The following is a 25895-nucleotide window of genomic DNA, read 5'->3' on the forward strand; positions in this document are numbered from 1 at the left end:
ACTGACAGGGACCTTGAGAGGTCATCTAGTCCAGTCCCCTGCTTCATGGCAGGACTAAGTATTATCTAGAGCATCCCTGACAGGTGTTTGTCCAACCTGCTCTTAAAAATCTCCAATGATGGAGATTCCACAACCTCCCTAGGCAATTTATTCCAGTGCTTCACCACCCTGACAGTTAAGAAGTTTTTCCTAATGTCTAACCAATCATGAGGTTACATTTGCAGCAAGGCCCTATTGGGGCTGGGGGGGTAGGGGATATGGAGTGCTGGCTGTTGGTGGCATGTATCCACATAGTGTGGCTCTACCTGGCATGAACCTGGGCTGGATCAAAGGTCCCACCAGCAGAGAAAGCCAAGCCTTTGTGACTGCTCACAACTTTGTTGTTGATTTCTAATCTGAGCAACTCCTCCCTGCCAGGTGCATCTTTCTGAGCCAAGGGGTTGTGCTAAGAGTAGGGCTCCAAGGAAAAACAGGGAAGTGACTTTCAACCAGTCAAGAGAGAGCTACCTGCAGCTGGGTGCTGATGGCTCCCATGGGCTTCACAGATCCATGCTGATTGCTGCGTGCTCTCAGCATGTGAAAGGAGAAGTGGGGAAATTGCATCTGTACAGCTGCAGCCCTCAGGACAGTGTTTGTGCAGACTTTGAGCAAACAAATGGGTCCTTATCAGTGCTATTGACTCAAAGAACCGGGCTGGTTCTGAGGATAATTATCTGTAGGAGGAGAGTGAGGAAGTTCTTGCTTCGGAGGGGTGTGGCGCAGAGCTGTGTTCCTCTAGTCCAGGGGTCGGCAACCTTTCAGAAGGGGTGTGCTGAGTCTTCATTTATTCACTCTAATTTAAGGTTTCGCGTGCCAGTAATACATTTTAAGGTTTTTAAAAGGTCTCTTTCTATAAGTCTATAATATATAACTAAACTATTGTTGTATGTAAAGTAAATAAGGTTTTAAAAATGTTTAAGAAGCTTCATTTAAAATTAAATTAAAATGCAGAGCCCCCCCGGACCGGTGGCCAGGATCCGGGCAGTGTGAGTGCCACTGAAAATCAGCTCGTGTGCCGCCTTCGGCACCCATGCCATAGGTTGCCTACCCCTGCTCTAGTCTCTGATCCATTGTAGACTGCAGGGTACATTTTGCACTTAATGTCAGGGTCACAGTGGATATGCCACATACCAAGTGGACTGAAAAGGGATATAGCATCAAGCAGAGCAGTTCTGCATGGGATTGGTTTTTTAATTTAAAGGGACCTGGGATAGTAAAAACATGCAGGCAGGTTCCAGTTGCCCCCATCTGGGGTTTGTGTAATCACTGCAGATCTCTAATCTTCAGTTACACCACAGAGCAAAACATTCGTTATAACATTTCAGGGCAGTTGCAGCCATCAGAGAAATCTGACCTGCTAATGTTAAGTGAAACCGGCAGTGCTAATAACAAACACATGTGCTGGAGACAAGACTCCCATTGCTGCCCTAGACCTACACGGTGTCCATAGCTTCTGCGGTCTTGGCCAGAAATGCCCCCCAAATCACAAACTGTTATGTCTGGGACTATCGGGATGGCTTGAGAGTAAATTTTAGGTAGCAATGAAACCAATTCAGAACAGGCAGCAGGAAGTCAAAGCTAGTTTGGGAACCTATTTGTCAGTCTTCCGTAACTGGGATTAGCCACTAAGAAATTTATCCCAGCTGAGGCCACTGGCCATGTTTGTTGCCTACAGGGGGCATGTGCTCCAGAGCTCAAAAGAGCACCTCAAAGTTTAGCTAGGTTGCAGAAGGCAACTCCTTCCTAAAGAGGGAAGGTACGAGCATATGGTTACCCCACTCCCACAAAGTTCCAGTAGTCCACAAAATTTTATTCTATTTGATTTTATTTTTGTTGTATCCATACATACAAGCCCACTCATTCCATGACTGTTACAGGCTGTATGTGAGTTCTTCTCTGCTGGATAAAGCCCTAAGAATATATAGAATGTAGCCACAATTTATCTTAGATGGGATGCATTTATTAAATACATTTACATAATCAAGCTTCTACCCAGCCTGGGTTCCAGATTGATCTCTGTTATTTACCAGGGCCTTTGGCTCCGTTTGGAACATTTTGCATCACACAGAGCCATCTAGTGACTGAATCATATATTGCAAGCAAACATAGCCTTACAGGGGTGAGGAGACTTGTTATTATAGTTGTTAATTATTTTTATTTATTATTTGTATTGCTCTACAGCCTCCTTGTTCTCACTATCTTTATTTTCTAGATTAGTTCTTAAACTGAATGCTTCAGTTACTTACAACACATAAAATCTTCCCTTCGCCTGAAAGGAGGGATGGGGGGCATTTAAATCATTTACATTCCCCCTTGTTCATATCCTTTTTGATACATTTTTCTCCCCCACCCCTAACTGTTCTCATTGCTGATTGTCTGTCCTACTATAGGAAGGGTGGGTGTGAGGCAATTTCTAAAGGGAATTGAAGCTAAACGGACTCTGTGTTACATCAGCCTTTCTTGTGGGCTGCCTGCACTATGGCCAGTGGAGTTATTTTCATAGATTTCAGGCCAGAGAATTCCACTCAGTTGCCCCTGTAATGATCCCAATAATTTGTGTTTGACTAAAGCATCTCCCAGAGTGGATCCAGTCTTGATTTGCAGATTTAAATTGGAGAATCCACCACTCCCCTTGGGAGTTGGATCTAGTGGTTAATCACCCTTCTTGTTAAATGTGTGTGCCTTATTTCTTATTTGAATACATCTGGATTTAATTTACAGTCATTTGTTCTTGTTCTGCCTTTCTCCGCTAGACTAAAAAGCCCTTTAGTTGCTGGTATGAACAGCTTCACAAGAAGAAAACACCAAGTCACTTCTTTTTGATAAGCTAAACAGATGGAGCTCTTTCCATCTCTCCCTGTAAGGCATTGTATCCAACTTTCTAATCATTTTTGTAGTTCTGCTCTATATCCTCTCCCAATTTTTCAATATTCTTTTTAAACGTAGACACTAGAACTGGATGCAGCATTCAATTATTGGTCTCACCAATGCTGTATAGAGAGGTAAAATTACCTCCCAGCTCTGACGCACTGCATTGTCGATACATCCAAGGATTCCATTAGTGCTTTTTGCCACAGCATTGCAGTGAGTAGGAGCTCATGTTCTGTTGTTTGAAAAGGATGTAAACGTCATAGTGGACAGCATCACTGCTTTGCAGGCTGCAATCCTGCATTCAGTAGGTCTTGCCTGTGGGTCCCCCCTCCTCCCCCCAGATGTAGGATTTAGGTTGACAGAGTGATGGAGTTCTAGGGGAGGGAACCTTAACAGATTGTAGAAGCTAGAAACAGAAAACATCTATTGGGCCATGCTATTCATCCAGTCCAGAAAGACCAATGCAAAATTGTTCCCTATAGTGTTCTAGTTCTCTGTCCATTTAATTTAAAAATCTTTCATAGTTGAGAGGTTGGGTTATTCAAAGGATGTTCCCTGGTGGATTCCAATTGGTTATAAAGCTGCCCAGACTGTAGGGCCTAAATCTCAAAGAACGTGTGTGTGTGCATGTCCCTTTGACTAGTGGATGGCTGCTCAGAGCAGATCTACACTTTTATGGCTTCCTTTTTAAGGCCTGTCCTAATTATCTTGCTCTGGCCTGAGGGAGTGTTTATTATCTGTCTTTCAAGGAACTGCTTGCAGACTTGTGGATCTTATTATGCAAATAAATGAGAGCTAACAAGAAACCTAGCCCCAGGAACACAGCGCACTTACAGTCAGTTCAACAACGAGAGCCAACCCATCTGCAGAACTTTCAAGGGCTTCTGGGAAAGGCCTTTTGTTTTGCTTTCCTTGTCCGTCTTCTCCAAAGGGAGAGCCCTGCCTCTGCAGTGTGGGGAGACGGGACCAGGCAGCCAAAGACACAAATTAGCACCCCATTTTGGCAGGTTGGAATTGCTGAACTTCGAATGCCCTGGTGGCATCTCCAGCAGCAGATGAAACTACACAACTAAGAGCTCCCTCGTGGAGCTTTTGCTCCCTCAATTGCCATTTCCCAGGCAAAGGAGCTGGCGTGGGCCTGGTGCTGGGGAGCGGTTCCCATGGCAATGGGAGCGCTTTGTTCCCTGGGCTCTGAGAGCCTTTCCCAGATCTGGCTTTTTCCAGCTCATACAAGTGGGTTGTGTTTGGTTTTTCTAGCACACAGATGTGCAAATGTTTGGCTACTAGCTTCCTGACTTCCTTCCTAGCCCTCAGGGAAAGCTCTGTCACTATCACAGGTTTGATAACTCCCTCTATCCCACACCTCTGTAGACCTGCTACATGCCTCCCGTCTTTCCAGCTCCCATGGACAAAAGCCTTCGTCAGTGAGGGCCAGGCTTGTGTTAAGTGTAAGAAGGCCCTGATGCAGCTATTGCTTAACGCACATCAGCACATCCACGATTCACCCCATTGCCTGCTGTGCTGAGTAGCAGGGTGAACATCGGCCAGGGAAATCCACTCTCCCATGCGCTCTTCCGCCCGGGAGAGCACTATTGGGAGCGGCTTTCATGTCGTGCAGTGCATTCTAGCATGCTCTTGTGCACAGATGGGGAGGAAGGAGGGCAGACTGAGTTCAGAGCCCTGGCTCAGGAACACAGTCTGAATACCCCACTCCCAAACCACAGATGGAGTCATCATGTTCCACTCAGTCACAGTACGGAGGGTAGGCAGGCCCCGCCTGCATCCAGCTGTCATCAGCCAGTGGGGTTGAGGTGGGGTGACATGAGGAGCTGCCCCTATGGCCTCTGAAGCCTTGGTGGCCAAGTACAGGATTATCTCTGAAGACAGGACTCCGCTGCAGCAGGAAATTGAGCTCCAATAGAAATCTCCTGGGCTCCGCAACTTCCCATGGTGACGCCTTTGAATCGCAACATGTCCTGACACAAATGTCAAGGCCTTTGTTCATGAACAGAGTCTAAAAATGAGGCAGCCCCAGCCAGGCTCCAGGAATGGAGCCCAATCCCTTCACCCCCACACGCACATGCAGCAGTTCAAAGCACTGAAGCCAGGTCAGCCACATCTCATGCTCCACAGCCTGGCTTTGCTCCAGGTGGAGCCCACTCCATCAGTCCAGCTGCTGCCAGGCCTCTCCCTGCCCTGCCCCTCTAGCTTCTGCTGGCACTTCATCACCCCTGGAGCCTGAGAACCCTTCCAAGGTGACTCCCCATTGCTCAGAGTGCACTCCTCCCACTGTCTCCAGTCAAGCGGGTTTCCATCACAGTTCACCTGCTCTCCCCTCTGATGCCGATGGGAGTTCTCAGGGGGACGTCACACTTAAGCTCATCTTCAGTACAGCTGCATAGCTCATGGTGAATCATGCCAGAACAGTCTGCAGTGCCGTGTTTAGATAGATTTGGAGCTAGGGCCCAGCGTAGAGGTAATCGGTGGTCTTTCTGTGTAAGATACTGCCTTCTACGTTGCCTTTTCTATGGGTGTCCAGTGGGAGGGCCTTTTAAGAGATTTGAACACTGGGCATCTCCATCTCCAGTACACAAGTGGTGACTTCAGAGTCAGGTGTCCTTCTGCCCTCCCTTGTGTAGGAGCCAGCAGATTACCATCCAGAAGGTCTTCTAAACGATTTCTTCCTTCTTCCTTTACCAAGGATGTGTGTGTTGCAAACATTTCTAAACAAGCAGCATCTTGCTCACTCTCTGTTATGCAAAAAGCACTTTCCAGCTGATACAGGCCTTAGCCCAGATACTACTGGTGTTTGCAGGGAAGGCTCACCTAGCAGACTGCTGTCTACAAACCAGGGAGTCACTTGAAGTACTGCTGGGGTTGCATGTGGGATGCATGTGTGCCAAGCCCAGCCACTGAATGATGGGGACTCCCTGACTTGGTTACATCTGCCCTATTGTCTGGCCAGCACTGTCTTCGCTGCCCCACCTCTTCCTCTTCTCTGGACGCAGAGTTCCATTAGGGAAACAATGGCACCCAGCAGCGTATGGGCTTCAGCTGTGCGTGTAACTAGCTGCCTAGAAACCGAGATGAGAACAGGCTTATGGAAGCAGTTTTCCTCTCATCCTGGGTTATTAGAATAACCTCTGCTGTTTAATCTGGCTGCTCCAGTCCCTGTCACTCGCAGCAGGAGGGACTGCTGGGGACAGTATATAGGACTGCTAGCTTCAGAGGAGCTCTGTTACTTTGGCTGGCAGTCCTTAGTATCTACCCCCTGTAGTGTTTCCCCCCAGAATGATCACTATAAGGCAGTGGGGGTTTCCCACTGGGGCTAGAGCAAGGGAACGGGAGGACTTCAAAGAAACACTCAGTGTAGGCAAGGCTTGTGGGAGCAATGGGGGATTGTTTTCCCAAGGATCAGTCTCTGAAGTTGGATGAGGTGGAAGACTGGGGACTCCAAATCAAAGATGACCTTTGGGAAACAGAGAGCCTGCCTGCCCTAGCTCTGCGCGGCTTCCAGAAGTGGCTGCCAGGTCCTTACGGCCCCTAGACACATGAGCGCCCAGGGAGGCTCCACGTGCTGCCCCCGCCCCAGTGCCAGCTCCGCAGCTCCCATTGGCTGGGAACTGTGACCAATGGTAACTGCAGGGGCGGCGCATGCGGGCCCGAGGGCAGCATACAGAGCCTCCCTGGCTGCACATGCACGTAGAGGCTGCAGGGACCTGGTGGCCGCTTCCTGGGAGCTACGGTAAGTGCCACCTGCACCCTCTCCCGCACCCCTGCCCCAGCCCCCTTCTGCACCCCAAGCCCCTCATCACCAGCCCTATCCCAGAGCCCCCCCACCCCCAGCCAGAGTCCTCACCCCCCTCCCACACCCCAACTCCCTGCCCCAGCCCGGAGCCCCCTCCTGCACCCCAAACCCTTCATCCCCTACCCCACCCCAGATTCCACACCCCCAGCTGGAGTCCTCACCCCCACCCTGCACCGCAACCCCCTCCCCCATCCCAGTGAAAGTGAGTGAGGGTGGGGGAGAGCGAGTGACGGCGGGGGGATGGAGCGAGCGGAGGCAGGGCCTCAGAGAAGGGGTGAGGCAGGGGTGTTTGGCTTTGTGTGATTAGAAAGTTGGCAACCCTAACCTCTGGGCCTGGCAGTTCAGAGCCCCGGCGCCTCTGGGCTTGCTGCATCACTTATGAATTTTAAAAAATTGCTTGAGCCCCGGCTCCTCTTTCATTACTAGTTAAGCACTGCTTTTCTTACAAAGTACAGTCTGTCCCTCCTAAACAGCAATGCTTGGGGGGAGGGATAGCTCAGTGGTTTGAGCATTGGCCTGCTAAACCCAGGGTTGTGGGTTCAATCCTTGAAGGGGCCATTTAGGGGTCTGGGGCAAAAATCTGTCTGGGGATTGGTCCTGCTTTGAGCAGGGGTTGGACTAGATGACCTCCTGAGGTCCCTTCCAACCCTGATATTCTATGACATGGAATCGTCAGCATCCCTCTGGCTCAGATGGAGTCTTCCTAGCACCATGCCCGGCTTGTCTTACAGAAAATACCACATCAAACATGTCCAGCGAGGCCGAGCGCAAGGCCCAGCGCTATTACCAGTCCTGCATGAATGAGACCAAGATCGAGGAACTGAAGGCCAAACCACTGATGGAGCTGATTGAGAAGGTAATCCCTTTCCACTCAAAGTGCCTGAAGAGGCTGGGGGTTCCACCATTCATACACCAGTTCCCACAGCACTGATGGCTGGGACTGGCATGGCTGCAGGTTCCCACAGCGGCTCCTGGACACTCCCTCTGCCAGAATCTCCACGTTTAGTCCCATTCTGGATGTAAACCCCAAGATAGCCCGTTTGCATCTCTAATAATTGTGCAGTGCAGGGTAAATGGCCTGGAATGGGAATGTCTGTCTTACCTCTCTGTATCATGGGCATGGACTACTCCTAGTGTCCAGATGCCCTGTGTGAGCCATTCCACCCCCAGGGAGGTCACCTCCTAAAGGGCTACCCTAGAGTAACCTCAGTTCAGGGTGTTGGCATCTTCCATGGCTTTGGCGGATGTTACAGCAGGTAGGCTGAGCCATGCAAGGGTGCAAATGGTGAGGGAGATTGTCAAAGGCACTTAGGTGCCTAGCCCCCATTGACTGGCCATGGGAGTTAGACACCTAGCTGCCATTTGTGCCTTTGAAAATCTCACCCAGTATCTTCAGTGTTCAAGTCTGCAATGGGTCTGAAGGAGGAGACTCATCCCCACCTTCCTTCTCAGGACACTGTCCAACAGGACATGTATCCATCTAGGACATGGACTCTTCCTGGCAAAACCAAAGTGGATGCTGTACTGAGTGGTCTATGGGTGGCATCGATCCATAGAGCTGACAGGGCAGGGGTGAGGGTGTCTTTCATTTGAGAAACATACTAATTAGAAAGAAAGGGCTGGTCTTGCCTGCCTAGTTACCTAGTTCTTCCTGCTACCAGCACATTCTACAGGCAATGGGTACAAATAAAGCTCTAAACCTTGTGCACGAGTATGGGGTCCAATACTCACTGTGTGGTAGTTCTTCCACTCTTGCTTTCAGTGCCTCCAGAAGCCAGCTGTGCAGCTGAAATTGGGTGAGATCTGGTCTTTCCATGAAGCTTCCGTTGCTGGATGGGGAACATGCAATGAAGACCAAATTCCATGTTGCTTTAGCCCAGTAAATGGCCTAAGGCTCTAAGGCAGCCCATCAAACAAATGCCAAGTTACTCTGTATTTAACCAAATACCAAAAGATTACTGCCAGTTTCCAATCAGTGCACCTTAACCTCCCAAACTTCCCTTCCACTAGCTCAAAGGGCACTTGCCAGTACTTTATATGCTTTGTAAAACCCTTGTTGGAAGCTTGAAAAAGTTTCTCCCACTGGTTTGATCTAGCAAACTCTCTTCTAGTTAAATGTTAGTATCTGAAACCTCAGTGAGGTCAGCATTGCTCTGAGACAAACTCATGTGGTGGAGCAAGCAGGAGGCAGTAAAAAATGCCCAGAATGTTACTTTTCTGTAGGACCTACATTAAAGCAACATCCAGCTTCTTTATTAACCTTCCACGTGACAATGTTGGCTTCTAAATTCAATAGATAATATGATTCTGAGAACATCTATGCCCAAGTGTGGATTTTCAAACGCAGCAGCACTGTTCTATCTCTGTTATTAAAGTGAAAGGGAGGTCTACCATTGATTCCAGTGGGACCAGAATACGACCAACACAGAGTGCTTATACACCCTGTATAACTACTGAGAGTCAAGAAAAATTTTGGACCCTGGCTACCTGATTGCCGTGCTTAAAGTGGTCTGAAAAACCCATGGGGTCAATCATCAATATCTGCCTGTCTCCTTGCCCAAAATCAACCCTGTGCTCTGCAGCCCCCACAGCCATTCTGCCTCCTCCAGACTCACCATCAGTTCTGCCTCTACATCAGTTGTCCCCCACAGCCTCACCTGAGCTCCCTCAGCAGCTCCAGGAGCTCTTCACCCCCTCTGCCCCTTCCCAGGCTGGGTGCGGTGGGCTCTTTTTCCTCCCGCATCCTTGTCCATGAGAACAATGTCAGCTGTTGGGGGAGCAGGGAAGAGCTTGACCTGGTTCCTGCATCCGCTGTGATTGGCTGCTCTTCCTCGGGAGGCGGGCAAGGGGGGAAGCAGCTAATCAGAGGGAGGGGTCCCCAGGCATTACTGACATCGTGCACCCCTTAGCAACCGGCTGGCTATTCAGAATTGTTTTCGCATGTCTGTGACCACAGCACTTTAAACACTGCCCCAGCATGTCCCTTCTTTGGAGAAATGTAGACTGGACCTTCATTCATTTGTCAAGACCTGCTGCTTTGCATAGGAAGTCAGGAGCAGGAGAGGAGTCAGGATACAGACTCCTCAAGGCAGAAAGCAGCAACCTGGCCACTAAAAATCCAGTTGATAGTCCGTGTTTGATCCATGCTCCCATGAGTTTGCCTCCTTTGCTCAGCTCTAGGTGGTGCAACCAGTCCCTTGCGCTATCTCCTTAACAGGAAACAAGACCCCTCCTTTGCACGTCTAGGGCCCTATCTCATCCATCTGTGTGCGGTTCTCTTTTCCCAGCTCGGTGGCTGGAATATCACGGGCCCCTGGGACAAAGATAACTTTAACAAGACCCTGCAGGAGGTCATGGCATACTACCACACCTCACCCTTCTTTTCTGTCTACGTGAACGCTGACTCCAAGAACTCCAACAGCAACGTCATCCAGGTGAGTTTCATTCCTGACAGATAGTCCTGGCAATGTTCAACTGAAAGACGAGTTGGGTCCTTTCCTCACTTTGCATGGTCTTGTTTCACTGGGGTAACAACTCAGCAGTGCCCCCCTGTAGTGAGAGCCAAGTCACTTGGCTACAGGGGCTTTGCTTGTACCATAGCCACGCTCTTATCTTTCTCCGTGCTGTGCACCGTGTTCACTCCTGCTCCATTTATTCTTCAGGTAGACCAGTCAGGACTCGGGTTACCTTCCAGAGATTACTACCTGAACAAAACGGAGAATGAGAAGGTATGCGTCCATCTCCTCTCATGTTCTTCCTTGCAGCATGGGCTCAGTTTAGCAATTAAGGGCTACTTAATGCCTATTCCCTGCAAGATCCATCTGTTTGAGCACCAGAAAGACCTTGTGCGTATTATTCACCTTCACTCTCAGCCCAGGAACCACCTCAGTGACGCGTCCTTCCCCATGGGTGGAGGGTGCCCAGCTCCAGGTGCAAGATGAGACGCAATGCTGGCATTTTAGAGGAGATGGGATTCTAACAGCTCACTACACCCCAGGCTGGCAACCTCACTGCTCAGCCACATAACTTCCCTAACTGTGGCTGCTGCTCTACCTCCATGCTCCATCCTCATGAACTAGTGGATCTTAAATGAAAAGGGAGAGGAAAACAAGCTAGCAGTGTGCCTCCGAATGTGCCTGGTAGTGATTTTGGCCAAGGACAAGTCCCCTTGGGTGAGTGGTGCATTCCTGTGATTAAACCTGCCATTGCCTATAAAGCAGACATCTGGGAGGCATTAGCTTTGTGCACACAGACCAGCTTCCTGTAGAGCTGCAGGAAGAGTAGATTCTGCCTCTCTGAGCGTCTCTAATTTATGATGTGCTCAGGCTCCTGGAGATGGCGAGGGAGGATGGTCTCCTCTGACTATGGGCCTGGAGAGAGCTATTCTTCTGCCATGCTAAGCTGTCTCCTGCAGACAGGACAAGAGAGTGCGTAGGTGTGGATGAGAGAACCCTGTCTGTTTGCCATCAGCTATGCATTATGGAGGAGGCAGAAACTTGCCCTCTCAGCGGGAGCTGGAGCTGGGGGATGGGAGAGGAGTTATGCAGGGAGGGTTTATTTCCAGCCTGGTGTGAATAATAGATTAAACATAGGCAAGGCAGAGAGTCTCTCCATTGCTCATTACCGAGCTGGCCTGTTGTCCCTGTCCTAGCAGGGCTGCTACAGGTGACTGGTTTCAGGCTGAGCCCTGGGGAGTGAATTCAGGCCTTTCCCTCATTTCTCATTCCCAGCCAGGAGCAGCAACTAACAGCAGGGCCAATCACCTTATCTTCTTCTCCCTGGCATCTAGGTACTTACTGGGTACCTGAATTACATGGTGCGGCTGGGCATGCTCCTGGGAGGGGCAGATGAGGAGGCCACCCGGCAGCAGATGCAGCAGATCTTGGACTTTGAGACGGCGCTAGCCAACATCACCATCCCTCAGGAGAAGCGCAGGGATGAGGAAGTGATTTACCACAAAGTGACAGCCGGAGAGCTCAAGGTAAAGGCAGTAGCGGCACACATGCCCTGGGTGAGAGGCAGAGGCTGGTCCTTGGCAGTAGTAGAGGTGGAAAGGCTCAGCTGGGGAATGGGGGAGGGGCTACATTAAGACCTTGATGCTGGTAGCCTGCCACTGGCAATGGGATAAGCTTTGCCAATACCAAAGTGTTTCTGCTGTGCTGGGGCAAGAAACACTGTAGAACATGCACCGTGCAAGCTGGGAACCACACTAGCAGCTTCTGTTCTGTAATGGTTCAGAAACCAACGTGTAGATCATGTTCATGTGAACCTGTCTATATCCAGAAGCAAATGTGACTGCTCGGCCCACCACCCCCTTGCCTTCCCATGCCTAGCAGTGCTCTGGTGTCGCCCATAACCCTGGATCTGAGACTTTTCAGGGACCCTGCTCTCAGGAAACATTCTCACTGGCCCGGCTCATGCCCAAGGCTGGGAAAGTTTAAAAAAAAAAAAAGAAGAAAGCCACCTCAATTCACAACCCTTCTGGGAACCAAGCAACTTGTTCTGGAAGCTCAGTTTTAACTTGGGAACCGAACCAGAGGCACCTGTGTTTGAAATCCTGGGCCAGGGCGCTGTGATCTATTGCCCGGCACCCTGCTGCTCCTAACCCCTGCTGCCCCATCAAGATCTAACTCCCTGATCTCTGCTTTACTGGGTCAACAGCAAGAGTTTTCTCTCAAAGCTTCTCCATGCTGAGGGCCTGGCTAAATATATCAAACCCCCCATGACTCTGGAGAGCCTGCTGTTACCTGGCTCCTGCTTCTCTAGGCCTAAACTTCACCTGGTAGAATTCTCTCTTTGGGGAATGCATCTGAGCTTGCTGCCTAGAGGACCATGCCTGTAGCCTCTTACCAGCACTCCACTCAAATCACCCCTGTGTTTGAAGTCTTCAAAGTGGCAGGTTCCCTGGTGGTGCTAGGGCTAGGAGACTGGCCCTATGCAGCCCCCAGTACTGGAGTGTGCTGGGGGAGGGGTAGGAGCTATGGCTGGAATGTGCTGCAGTCTGGCTATTCTGGGCTGCTAAATGACTCCATCTTTGACTCTCTTGCTCTGTGTGCATATTCTTCCTCTGATCTACAACAGGTGACTTGGTGACATGCTGCCAGTATCGCACACTGTTTACACATAGCCTCTTGAGTTGTGCTGTTTCTGCTGTTAACCCAGCCATCTGTCACTGGTTTAATTTAGAGGCAGCTGTTTGCACATACATGTGACAAGGATCACCTGTGATAACTGGGTGCTGCTGGAGGATCAATATCTCCATGGCATCCCAAGACTAACTTCTTGGTGGCTGGTATCTGCTGGGTCCCTAAATCCTTCGCCTGAAAGCCTGATGAGTCACTGTGTATCAACACAGTGAGTGTACCAAGCTGGGTGTGGCACTCTTCAGCAGTGAAACTACAGGTTTCATACCTCTCCCACGCCGAGGGAGCTAGGTGGGATTGCTATCTAGCTCTTTGCATCCTCAGAGGTCAGTGTCAATATCCCCACTTGCAGATGTTATTTGTCTCTGCCAGCATCTGCTGGGGAGTAGAAATATGCAGGCATAGGAGATTGGGTTTCAAGCTTTTGTTACTAACAGCTGGGTACATAAAAGTGAGGGTGTTGGGATTCCTCCAGCAGCCACAAGCTACTCTGAGAAACAGTGAGGTCCAGAGAACTAGGACACAGGAGACCTGAGTTCTATTCCCAGTGTGGTCAATGACCTGTTGCATGACCTTTGTGCCTCAGCGTCATCATCTGTACAAGGGAGATAATAATACTGATCTTCCTTTATAAAATGTTTTGAGATCAACAGACAAAAAGTGCTATAGAGGAGTGTAGGAGCTCTGGAACCCTCACTAACGCAGTGTGACTCTGTCCCCGCCAGGGGCTGGGCCACTCTAGAAGTTTGAGTCTGCTGCTGCGCTAAAAGAGATGCTCCTTTAACTCAGGTTGTAGAGGCTAGATTGCTTAAATGAAGAGATCCCACGTTCAATCCCTACTAACGGTGCAGCTGGGGGCATCATTACAATTGTTGTTATTCCTAGAGGAGTGGGAATAAGTTTACTCCACTTGTCACCTTGAGCACTCCGTTTACACCATTCTGGATTTATTACATCTTTTTTTTTATGAGCAGTCAAGACAGGAAATAATTCTGTCCCCTTCAACCTCCAGAAGCAGGAGTTGTCAAGGGAACCTGACTGCAAATTCTGACTAACCCATTAGATTGAGGGTGAACTGTTTTCCTCACTCTTGAGGGATAATAGCTTGCATCTCTGCATAGAAAGGGCAGGCAGCTGGCTGAGCCTGGACATACAGGACCAATTTAAGTCATCAGTAACTTAGAGCAACAGCAATCAGTTATAAAACATCTATCTTGCATGCAGTGGCAACGTGCTATGGTCCATTCCTCACTGAAACTGCCTACCAGTTCAGGTTCCTCTTGGAGAAGTCCTATGACCATAGCTAAAGACCCTTGAGCAGCCTAATCCATCTGACCCTAACTGCAAGACATGTTCTCAAAATAAGATCCATCCACTGTTGACCTGACACCAGCTCTTTCCTCCCTCACTCACCTGGCTTCAGACAGACATCAGTGAAGCTGAAGGTAAAACACATGCTTTAATCCACGCCTTCGGAGTGAAGGTGTATTTAAAGGGGACATATAGCCAGAGATCGCAGCTGCCCTGCAGACTGGCCTTTGGGCTAACGGTCTGTCCAGGTAACATAGCCCTGCCTCCTGTGCGCTGTCTCATTGGGTGGGCAACATGTAGTTTTTTATCTCTGCCTCTCTTCCAGAACCTGGCACCAGCTATCAATTGGATGCCCTTCCTCACCACTGTGTTCTACCCGGTGGAACTCAATGAATCCGAGCCAGTGGTTGTCTATGCCAAAGAGTACTTGGAGCAAGTCTCCAGCCTCATCCAAGCCACGGACAGATGGTGAGAGCTCTTACCTATGAATGGCAATGCAGGTATAGGAAACATCCTGTAGAATCCAGTCCGCATACCAAGAAACACTTAGGGTGTGACACTGTTATGCTCTGCAAATGATGGGAATAACCTCTCCACCAATCACATCTCTCCCACATCAGAGGGGGCTTATGGAGCAAGGTGCCACTCGGGGTATGTCTATATGTACAGCGCCGTAGCAGCACAGCTGTACCAATACAGCTGCAGTGTGTCTGGTGAAGAGGCTGTGTACCGACGGAGGAGCTCTCTCCTGTTGGCATAAAAAAAACACCTCCACAAGCTGCAGAAGCTATGTCATCAGGAGAAGCTCTCCTATAGCCTTAGGTTATGTCTACACTAGAGAGTTTATAGTGGCACAGCTACACCGCTCTAAGCAGCCCTGTAGCTGCTCTGTGCCTATGGGGGAGAGCTCTCCCATCGACATAATTAATCCACCCCCAACGCGCGGCAGTAGCTATGTTGGCGGGAGAAGATTTCCTGCTGACATAACGCTGTGCACACTAATGCTTATGCCGGCATAATTTGTCGCTTGTGGGGGTGGAAGATTCACCCCCCTGAGTAACATAAGTTTTGCTGACAAAAGTGGTAGTGTAGACACAGCCTTAAGTCTCCTGCCGTACCCTAGCCACTCCCTCAGGGATGCTGGGTTTATCCACACTTGAAATGCTACAGTGACATGGCTACGCCACTGTAGTACTTCAGTGTAGACGCTACCTACAGCGACAGCAGGGGTTCTCCCATTGGCGTGAGTAATTCACCTCTTCCGTTGACCTAGCACTGTCTACACTAGGGTTTGGGTCGGCTTAACTATGTCGCTCCTGGATGTGGATTTTTCACACAGCTGAGTCGATCTAACTTTGTAGTGTAGACCAGGCCTTGGACAGCCAGAGGTAGCCTTGGAACCCAGGAGTCCAAGTGCAGCTGTTCACAGTGCTGCCAGTGCATCTGAATGCTGTTTGCATCAGGAGGCCATGTTTGGGGGAGGGGGACAGGAAAAGCCAGCTTCTGGAATAGAGACTTGCATACCAAGAGGTTTCTACTGTATAGACTGCTGAGCTCAGGTCCCCAGCTCTGCCTGATGGCCTGTGCTGAGAATGGCAATGTAGGGTTCCTCTCTTCTACACCAGCATACACCCACCGGCTTTGGGACACTGTAAGTCATTGCAGAATCCCTCCCTTAGGGCACCAGATACTGCGCCAGGGCACCCAGTGCTCCCACCCTCTTTGCTTTTGCTGTAGTAGAAAGAGAGGCTAAGACATATGCCCTTGTATGAGAGGTCTGGTATGAGGCCTGAACTAAAGTAGTGGGCAAGCTTTGCCGATATAAAGCAAAGTTAGCAAAAGTCAGACTGTAAGCAGATGTCAGGCTCTGTCTGCGTGCAAGTTCACAGAATCTGGCAAGAACAGGGCTGATATTGCAAAAACACACACATTCCTGAGAAGTGCTAGGCACAGGACACTCACACAAACACAGTCCAGAAGGGTGATACTAGAACACCCCATACTACGTATGGTACTAACACACCCCCCCCCCCCCCAAAGATAACAAGAACACTCAGGAGCGCCACCAGCTTTTCTGCCGCCCTAGGCAGCGGAAGGTCCCACCCCGAAATGCCGCCCCCCACAGAGGTGGCGGAAGGTCCCACCGCTGAAATACCACTGCGGTCGCCGCCCCCCAAATTGTAGTGCCCTAGGCGACCGCCTAGGTTGCCTAATGGGTTGCGCCAGCCCTGAGAACACCCTGACCCCTCCTAAAGATAAGGGTCAGGATGACAGTGTGATGGATAGAGATGTTTTGATCAAACTAACCACGCCCGAGGGGCAATGCGTAACTTGTTTGTATTGGTGTATAAGAGGGAGTGTCTTTGGCCAGCCTAGGAGACAGTGGGAAGTCCTGCCACTGACTGAGTTGCATCCATTGTCACGGGCATACATGTGCTAGTGTAACTGTAGACATTAATCCAGGGAGCTAGGACCGTGCTTCGTCAGCAATAAACCTGACCAAGTATCTTTGTACCTTAACGGCTCTTGTGGTCATTGGGCGGTTCAATCGAGGTCTGCTGTGTCAGCTGTCTGCGCAGAGGTGGAATGGCACATAGAGAAAACACACACGCAGCCAAACATCTGAGTACAGATGTGAAGACCTTCTTCCTCAGAAACACCCTGTGTAGTTTATTTGCAGTGTTTTAATCCCTCCATCCATACACAGCAGTGTCTCCACACCTTTACACACCATATCTCAACTTTCTAACCCCTTTTCCAAAAGTGGGGGCAGGGAACTGGTGTCTCCTTCCAGAGAACTCCCCTTGGTCAGGCCCTGCTAGCCACTATTTCTTCTGCTTCTCCTCCCCTTGCACTTCCTTCCTGTGCTCTTTTATCCAGTCTCCTTGTTAATGGGCTAATTAGCTCATTAGCTTCCCTGCCCTAGTCTGATCTGGTAATGGGGAACTCCTCTCCTTAATCAGGCCCTGCCAGTGGGCCTGACTGATTTAAACAGTGACCAGAAAGCTGGTGGGTCAGTGGCTGATTCCCAGCACCCGGTCACAGGTACCAAATGGCTTGTGGACCAGAACGACAAAGGTCGGGGGGACTCGACTCCAGAAAACAGTTGGGAACTTCCATGTTTTGTAGAAAATCTTTTTATTCTCTCTTCCATTGCAGCCTCCTGAACAACTACATGATCTGGAATCTGGTGAGGAAAACCAGCTCCTTCCTGGACCAGCGCTTCCAGGATGCAGAGGAGAAATTAATGGAAGTCATGTATGGAACCAAGAAGGTGAGTCTGTGGGGGAACAGGAGGGAGATGGGAGAGAAACTACATGACAAAACATGCGTCAGTCCCCACCCCCAAATCACTGTGCCTCCTAGCTTAAAATCTTCCAGGCCGCTCTCTTTCAGCCTAGCGGTTCGCTCCAAAGGGCTCCCATTTCCCATGTGATGGAGGTGCCCCACACAGCTTCATCCATACATAGGAGGAGACATGGGCTTTCTGTTTATGTGAGGCTGCCCTTCTGATTTGGCAGGGCCACAAGCTGTTCGCCTGGAGGGAAGGGCAGAAATTCCTCCCTTTCCTCCCCCCGGCAGGAAGGCCTGGCGCTGCAGTTCCCTGCTGCTGGCCCAAGAGTTGCAGAGTTTGGGTGGGGTGCCTAACCCCGTGCAGTCACTTGCATTGCTTCTGCTTAAGGCCACCCTTGTCTCACTAAGGACCAGCGGCGGCCACGTCAATCATTTCACAATGGAGCCATCTGTCCAAAGGCCAGCGGTGTCCCCGCCCACAGCACTGAGCTCTTTGTGAAGTGGGGGAGGCTGTGCACAGAGCTGCCAAACGCCACTATAAGAGTGCAGCAGGATTGCTCCCTCCTCCAACCAGCCTGTGAAATGGTCCCTGGAGCCCTGACCTCTTCCCAGGCAAGCCGTTAGGACCAGATGCCCGGAAAAGGGAGTCTGGCCCAGCTTGGCTGAGCTGCAGTTCCATGCTGAGATAAGAGCAGCCTCTGAATCACAGGAAATGGGCTCTCACTGCACTCGGACAAGGTGCTGGGATTGGTTTTGTCTGCACCTCTGAGGGGGAGGAGATGGCAAGAGGGGGAGCCTCTGGGCCTCATGTGGCCCTGGGGGGCAGGCACTCACCCACTCCCATGGGTGGGGGGAGGAATGGGACAGCAGGGCATAGAAATGACCATCTCAGTGGAGCGAAAGAGAGGCCTTAGCAGGCTTGAGTGATGGGAGTGTCTCTCTGAAACCCTCGTGACTAAAGTAAGGGAGAGTGGGAGGCGAGATCCCCTCTACTTCCTGCAAGCCCGCCGACAGTGGGGGTCAAAGGGGACAATTGCCCAGGGGCCCGGGCGATTTAAAAGGGGCCAGGAGTCCCTGGACGCTGCTGCCGGCAGCACAGCAAGGCTAAAGCAGGCTTTCTGCCCACCCTCACTCCGCGCCGCTCCCAGAAGCAGCTGGTGTCCCTGCGGCCCCTGGGGAGGGGGATCTCTGCATGCTGCCCCCGCCCCGAGCACCAACTCCACAGCTCCCATTGGTCGGGAACCACAGCCAGTGGGAGCTGCAGGGGCAGTGCCCGCAGGCAGCAAAGCGTGAAGACCCCCTGGGCCCCCCACCTAGGAGCTGCTGCCAGAAGGGTGTGCCGGTCGTTTTCGGGAGCCACCCAAGGTAAGCGCCGACCCCCTGACCCCCTCCTGAACCCCAACCCCCTGCTCCAGTCTAGAGCCCGCACCCAAACTCCCTCCCAGAGCCCACATCCCGCACCCCCTCCCACACCCAAACTCCCTCCCAGAGCCTGCACCCCAACCCCCTGCCCCAGCCTGGTGAAAGTGAGTGAGGGTGGGGGAGAGCGAGAGATGAAGGGTGGGGGGTGGAATGAGCAGGGGGCAGGGCCTCGGAGAAGGGGTGGGACAGGGGTGTGGTCTCAGGGAAGGTAAGGGGCAGGTGGTGGGGCAATGGTCTTTGGGTTTGTGCGATTAGACAGTTGGCAGCCCTACCGGGCAGGCATATGGAAGCCCTGGCCATGCCAGAAGAGCATGCCCAGCAGTGCAGCCAGCAGCTCGCTGGGCACCAGCCAACACAGGTGCTGCACCGCCCAAAAGTCAGGTGGACCGCATCCGCGTGGCTTGTGCGTGTGTGGGGGTCCATTTGCTATTCTGCCTTGGGGCCCAGAATTGCTGTCAGCGGGCCTGGCTTGGCTAAGCAGTATTTCTTCCCCACGCACACGCACAAGTGCCATTCTGTCCCCCACACTCCCCCACACACACAGAACCCCCCGCTTCAGTGCCCCTCCTTCCCTGGCTTGGCTAAGCAGCGCCCCCAGTTCCTCCTCCTCCTCCATAGCTAGTGCACTGAAAGCACCCTCTCTTGTTTAACCCACTGCTCCCAGCCCCATGTCAGAGGCCTCTCTGCACAGAGCTGTGTCTGGCAGGGTGCAGGAGTGACTGGTTTAATCTTCTCTTCTCCCCCCATAGACCTGTCTGCCACGCTGGAAGTTCTGCGTCAGCGACACCGACAACAGCCTGGGCTTTGCGCTGGGAGCCATGTTTGTTAAAGCCACTTTTGCAGAGGACAGCAAGAAAATAGTATGTCCTCACCTCCCACTGGATTACTGGGCTGGCTCGCAGGCCAGTGGGGAGAGAATCTAGAGCCAGATTGATTTACTGTCTCTCGAGTCACCTTGCATGTGAAAGTGAAGCTCCCCCAACATGCTGTTTAAAGCTTCAAACAATAGCACAGTATGGACCCCATAAATGCCTCTGGAAAACCTGTGTCTAGAGGTGGAGGGGAAGGGGTTGGTGGTGTGCCCCGAATCATTCACAGCTCCAATAACTAACTGCTGCCTAGCCCCCGCCACCACCAAACCTACTGTATAATGGGGGAGAAGAAAAATCCCTGTATTTCTATAGCACTTCACAGGGAGCTCTGGCCATTTTCTAGATGGGGAAACTGAGATACAGAGGGACATGACTGACCCAAGGTTACACAGTGAGTTAGTAGCAGAGCTGGAGCAGAACCTAGATCCTCTGGCTCCTAATCCTGTGCACTATCCACTGCTCCATGCCACTTCTTGGGAAAACTGGCAGCTCTTCTGTTTGGAAAGGGACTGTCTATCTCATCCCCAGACTATCCAGTGCACCAGACTGAGGACCTTGTCCCAAATGGACATGTCTGATTGTAATTACATGCTGCAGGGTTACAGGCCATGCTCTAGGAGCAGATTTCACCAAAGCTGAAGAGGCTGCAGACTTAAGGCTCCCTCCATAATGTCCCTTATGCTCTGTGACCTACTTAACTTTCCTCATCCTTACAGCCTCCTGGCTAGATGATCAAAACCCACTTCCTTTTTCTGACTTAGTTTGTCCTCCTTTTGGCAGAGCCCAGCATACACACGTACACCAGCCCTCATTGCTAATGGCGCTTCAGCCAACATAACCTTCTTGTCTCCTGCAGTGCACAGTGGCATCCTCCCATCAGCAGCAGCTCTGCTCTGGGGGGAGCGTTTGCTTCTCCGCCGCTATGTGTGGGTCCCACATAAAAACCAAGCCACGAATTCATCGTTGCAATCTACCAGCTTCAAAGTAGATCATATTTTTTAGGAGTGAATTGGGGACAGCACCCCAACCATCTGGGCCCTTCACATCCTGTCTACAGCCGGGTGTGGTGCGGGTGGTTTCTATCTCCCCACAGCTATTTCAAGAGACTTTTGCTTAGTCTTTGATCCTGTTGAGCAGGGTAAATGTTTTGGCTTCCAGCTGACACAAGACCTCTTATTTTGTCTAGGCCGAGGAAATGATTACAGAGATTAAAACTGCCTTTGAGGAAAGCCTGGCCACTCTGCAGTGGATGGATGAAGAGACGAGGAAATCTGCCAAGGAGAAGGCTAGTGGTGTCTAAGCAAGGCACAGTCTGCCCCTCACTCCATGCCTTGGGGGAGCTCTGTACAGCCCCTAGCATTTCCATCATGAGATTGTTTCAAGCAGATCCTGGCATTTTCCTTTTGCCTCCTCAGAGCTGGGGAGCTCCCACATTAATTTATTACCCATCCTTGACTGTTTCTTTGCTAGCTTGTGGGGGTCCCGGGCCATGATCGTCTAAGCACCGTGGCATCTTAAGACTCATCACAGACTAACAAACTAGGCCATTATTATGTGTATTCCGTGGGAGTGCACTGCTGGGATAGGTTCCCTAGGGGACAGCTCTGTCATGTGAGAGCACAGTCTTTGAGGTTTATTTCTTGCTCTTTCTCATTGTAAATCCCAGTAACCCAAGATTTGTGATCCCATAAATGTGTGTAGACCTCTCTGCCTAACAAGGCTGGCCTCCAGTAGGTGACACATGGAAAAAACTCAAAATGAGGGAGATACCGATTATTCGTGCAAGGAAGTTAAAAATGCTGTGGGATCCCTTCCATCCCTGCAACCCCCCTCTCCGTGGCCATGGTTCCAGGAGCCTTCATTTCTGATGCAAATAATTTTCAGCGATAAAAGTGCGTTGGGGGGAGTGACACCAGATCTGGATGGAAAGTAAGAAACTTGAGATTACCATGTGTGACAGCCCTTGGAATTAGAGCCTTGTGGCCAAGCTGGACTCTTTCCCCACCTACCCTCCACAAACCCACAGGATGTGCACAGATCAGAGGAACAGCCTTGTGTGACCCTCCTCTTCTCTCTTTCCAACTTCAACCCAGGCAGATGCAATCTATGACATGATCGGTTACCCCAAGTTTATCCTGGATCCCAAGGAGCTGGACAAGGTGTTTCATGATGTGAGTTGACTGGCTACACACCCTCATGTCTGAGTTCCCTCTACTGCTCCACTCTTGCCCCCCACTGTAGGAATCCACTGGGGAAACTGCCGCCCCATGTGAAATTCTGATACAGTAGCCCTCACAAATAGACCAGCCACAAAATTAAACCCCCATGATTCAAAATGTGTCCTAAACCAATTGATCTGCAGCCAAGAAATTTAATATTGCCGAAGTCTGTTCTTATTGTTGCATGTGTTTAGGGGCCCGCATCATTGCAGTATCTGGACACTTAATGAATTTAAGACTGGGTTCCTTCTAAAAGGACAAACTCTTCTCCACTTCCTGTGCCCTGTTGAGAGGATTTCTCACCTGGTTAACCGGGAAACTCCTTTGTGAATTGGTGCAGCTTAACCTCCATTCTGAAAGCCATGAGACTCAGTCTCCTCTCTGTCAGCAGCACATTCCAGGGGTCTGTGGGAACAACTCTCCTGAGTGCAGCTGTGTCCTTGTTTGTTATGGGCTATACAAAGACTAGGAGCTTGCAATCGACCCAGGGTAGTACTGGCAGCCAGCACAGAGGTGTTTCTCTAGGGCAGTGCGTGGTAACAATGCAGGGTTCAGGTTTCAGAGTGGTAGCTGTGTTAGTCTGTATCAGCAAAAAGAACGAGGAGTACTTGTGGCACCTTAGAGACTAACACATTTATTTGAGCATAAGCTTTCGTGAGCTAAAACCCACTTCATCATATGCATTGTGACAAAGTTCCTCCTCTATCTTGGTGGGTCCTGCGCTTATTGGCGGATTTTCTTGCCTCAGAGATTCACCATGTGGGTTGGGGAACAGCCCAGAGACTTTCCCCTCTGGAAGAACCCACAGTCCAGGTCAATTGGGAGGTTTGGGGGGAACCCGGGCCCACCCTCTACTCCGGGTTCCAGTCCAGGGCCCTGTGGACTGCAGCTGTCTCTAGTGCCTCCTGTAACAGCTGCATGACAGCTACAACTCCCTGGGCTACTTCCCCATGGCCTCCTCCAAACACCTTCCTTAGTCTCACCACAGGACCTTCCTCCTGGTGTCTGATAACGCTTGTGCTCCTCAGTCCCCCAGCAGCACACCCTCTCACTCTCAGCTCCTTGCGCCTCTTGCTCCCAGCTCCTCACACTCTCACCACAAACTGAAGTGAGCTCCTTTTAAAACCCAGGTGCCCTGATTAGCCTGCCTTAATTGATTCTAGCAGCTTCTTCTTAATTGGCTCCAGGTGTCCTAATTAGCCTGCCTGCCTTAACTGGTTCTAGCAGGTTCCTGATTACTCTAGTGCAGCCTCTGCTCTGGTCACTCAGGGAACAGAAAACTATTCATCCAGTGACCAGTATATTTGCCCTCTACCAGACTCCTGTACCCCACTGGTCTGGGTCTGTCACAGCATGAAGTGAAAAATACAGTAGGAAAATATATATACACAGAGAACATGAAAACTACACACCATTAAATTAGGCTTGAATAAAGACTGGGAGTGGATGGGTCATTACACAAAGTAAAACTGTTTTCCCATGCTAAGTTTCCCCTCCTCTGCTACTCACACTTTCTTGTCAACGGTTGGAAATGGGCTATCCTGATTATCACTGCAAAAGTTTTTTTTTTTCTTCTGCTGATAATAGCTCATCTAATAGCTCACCTTAATTAATTACCCTCGTTATAGTTGGTATGGCAACATCCATTTTTTCATGTTCTCTGTGTATATATATTTTCCTACTGTATCTTCCACTGCATGCATCCGACGAAGTAGGTTTTAGCCCACGAAAGCTTATGCTCAAATAAATGTGTTAGTCTCTAAGGTGCCACAAGTACTCCTGTTCTTTATGCTGGGTTCAGTGTCCACCCCAGTAAAAGTGCATTGCAGCAGCCCAGCCCGAGGTGAGCAGCACAAGGATTGCTGGTTGGCTCCATGGCTGATAGGGAAACATGTAGCACGCTGGGTAATTTTGGCCACTACTATAAGCTGAGCATCCTGTAGAGGATTCTGAGCCACTGAGAGCCTGGTTTTCTGCCAATAGAAAGTTGGCAACCCTACCTGCAGTTTCTCTCCCATGGGGCTGGGCCCAGCTCCCCACTCCTGACCCTGCGATCTGGTGCGAGGGGGTGCAGCACCATTCAGGTTTGGCCCAGCCACACCTCATGATGGGAGGGAAGCTGGGCCAAATCTGAGTGAGTGGCATTGCAACCTGGTGCCAGGGTCGCAGTGCCAAGCAGCTTGATGAGCCATGTCACAGCACCTGGAGTGGGGAGCTGGGCCCAGCCCAAGGGGACAGGAGCTGCCCCAGCCAGATGAGTGCAGGATGGGTTCGCTCCCCAGGCCTGTGTGAAAATTCGTGTCATCCACCTTTTGTCAAGTGCATAATATTCTCAGAAAGGCACCACACATACACCGCAAGGCGATTGCCCCTCTCCCTGCCTGGAAATCACTGTGGGTCTAGCCAGTTCTGGACGTGATCAGCACCATCTCAGTCTTATTTGGGTTGGGGTTGAGCCAGCCGTGACACATCTGTCTTGGTCAGCAGTTCTCAAACCGCGACCCAGTTAGCACATAGCTGCGGCCCAGCTCAGCTGTGTGCTAAAGGCTGGGGGCTCCAGGCTAGTGGCGGGCTCCTGGCTGCCAGGTCCCAGCTGCCCTGCCGGGCGGTGGGCTCCAAGCTACCCTGACGCTCTCCGGGGTCCCAGCTGGGCTGCCTTGCTGCGCAGCAGGCTCAGGGGTCCCAGCTACCGCTGGCCCCGCACAGCAGGGCTTGGAGTCCCAGTGGGGTCCTGGGTGTGTGTGTCCCCCCCCCCTCAGTGGGGCTCAGGGTCTAGGCAGCTGGCTGCCACCTGGCCTCTGCAGTGGGGCTCAGTCTCCCGGCTCCCCTGCCACGCAGTGGGGCTCAGTGTCCAGACTCCTGGCTCCCCTCCCGCCTGGCAGGCTGCCGGCTCCCCTTCCAGTTGGCAGGTTCCAGGGTCTGGGTCCCTGTCGCCTGCCCAGCTCTCCGCTCCTGGCCCACTCTGTGGAGGGGTCTTTGGGGGGCACTGAGCATAGGGGGTTTAAGGGTGGGGGGCACAGTGGTTCTCAACCTGCGGCCCAGCTAACACTTTGTGGGCTGCATATAAATAGGTTGAGAACCACTGGTCTAGGTCGTCCCCACAGTCAATGAGTGAACTATTTGGTCAGGGCTTGCTGGGAAGAGAGTGGGGCTGGGTGTTATCTGCCTATGGACAGCTGGAGTCTGCAGTGTTTCCTCATGCATGGCCAAACATTGGCATTAATAGGAACGGGGTGAGATTGAGCCCTGAGGGACACTGTATTTTAGGTGCCTAGAGAGAGAACAGCTGCCCATTGCAAACCTTTGAGACCTGTATGCAAGGTACAGATGCCACTCTGCGATGCACTCAGATACTGTAGTGATGGTCACTGTGTGAGCCCCTTGCCAGACAGCTGCAGGGCTGCAGACAGTAGCAGCGGGGGATACTGGTCTCGGGTCACACTACTGGCTCTTTCTCCAGGACTGATGGGTTTGGGTTTTGCAGTATGAAGCTGTCTCCAGTCTCTACTTCGAGAACGTCATGCAATTTTATAACTTCTCTGCCCGAGTGGCCGCTGACCAACTCCGGAAACCTCCAAATCGGGACCAGTAAGTCCTCCCTGCGCTGCCTTTCCCTGCTAGGGGTGGGGGGAGTCTCCTCTGCCCAAGATTATACAATTAGCTTCGACACATTTACATAACATGGGGACCCAGTGCTGTATAACTCAGCCACAGTTTGACCAGTATCTAGGTTTGGCTTCTTCCATAACGACGCTACAGCACATTGATCTAGGGACTAAAATCTCTACGGTGTCCAGTTCCAGAACCGCTGATACCAAAACAAAAATCCATCCCTTTCCGTAGTTTCAGTGGTTGTGCTCCGAACACATGTATAGCTGGTCCGTTTGCTAACTGGAACACCTAGGAGTACTTCTGC

The 25895-nt window shown here is 51.1% G+C and overlaps 1 protein-coding gene across 4 annotated transcripts in view; it reads left to right on the plus strand.

Moving 5' to 3' along the window:
• The window catches only part of ECE1 (endothelin converting enzyme 1), a 160008-nt gene extending 134437 nt beyond the window's left edge, over positions 1–25571 (plus strand). For all 4 annotated transcript variants that reach the window (XM_026660062.2, XM_026660060.1, XM_026660061.1 and 1 more), the window contains 10 exons: positions 7450–7574; positions 10006–10152; positions 10381–10446; positions 11508–11699; positions 14498–14640; positions 17332–17446; positions 19638–19748; positions 20947–21045; positions 21854–21931; positions 25464–25571. In XM_026660062.2, coding sequence (XP_026515847.1) covers positions 7450–7574; positions 10006–10152; positions 10381–10446; positions 11508–11699; positions 14498–14640; positions 17332–17446; positions 19638–19748; positions 20947–21045; positions 21854–21931; positions 25464–25571 — 1184 coding nt within the window. The remainder of the gene's footprint in view (positions 1–7449; positions 7575–10005; positions 10153–10380; positions 10447–11507; positions 11700–14497; positions 14641–17331; positions 17447–19637; positions 19749–20946; positions 21046–21853; positions 21932–25463) is intronic.
• Positions 25572–25895: the final 324 nt, after the last annotated feature.

Source organism: Terrapene carolina, unplaced genomic scaffold (assembly GCF_002925995.2).
Source record: "Terrapene carolina triunguis isolate 2854851 unplaced genomic scaffold, T_m_triunguis-2.0 Scaffold714, whole genome shotgun sequence".
Lineage (NCBI taxonomy): Eukaryota > Metazoa > Chordata > Testudines > Emydidae > Terrapene > Terrapene triunguis.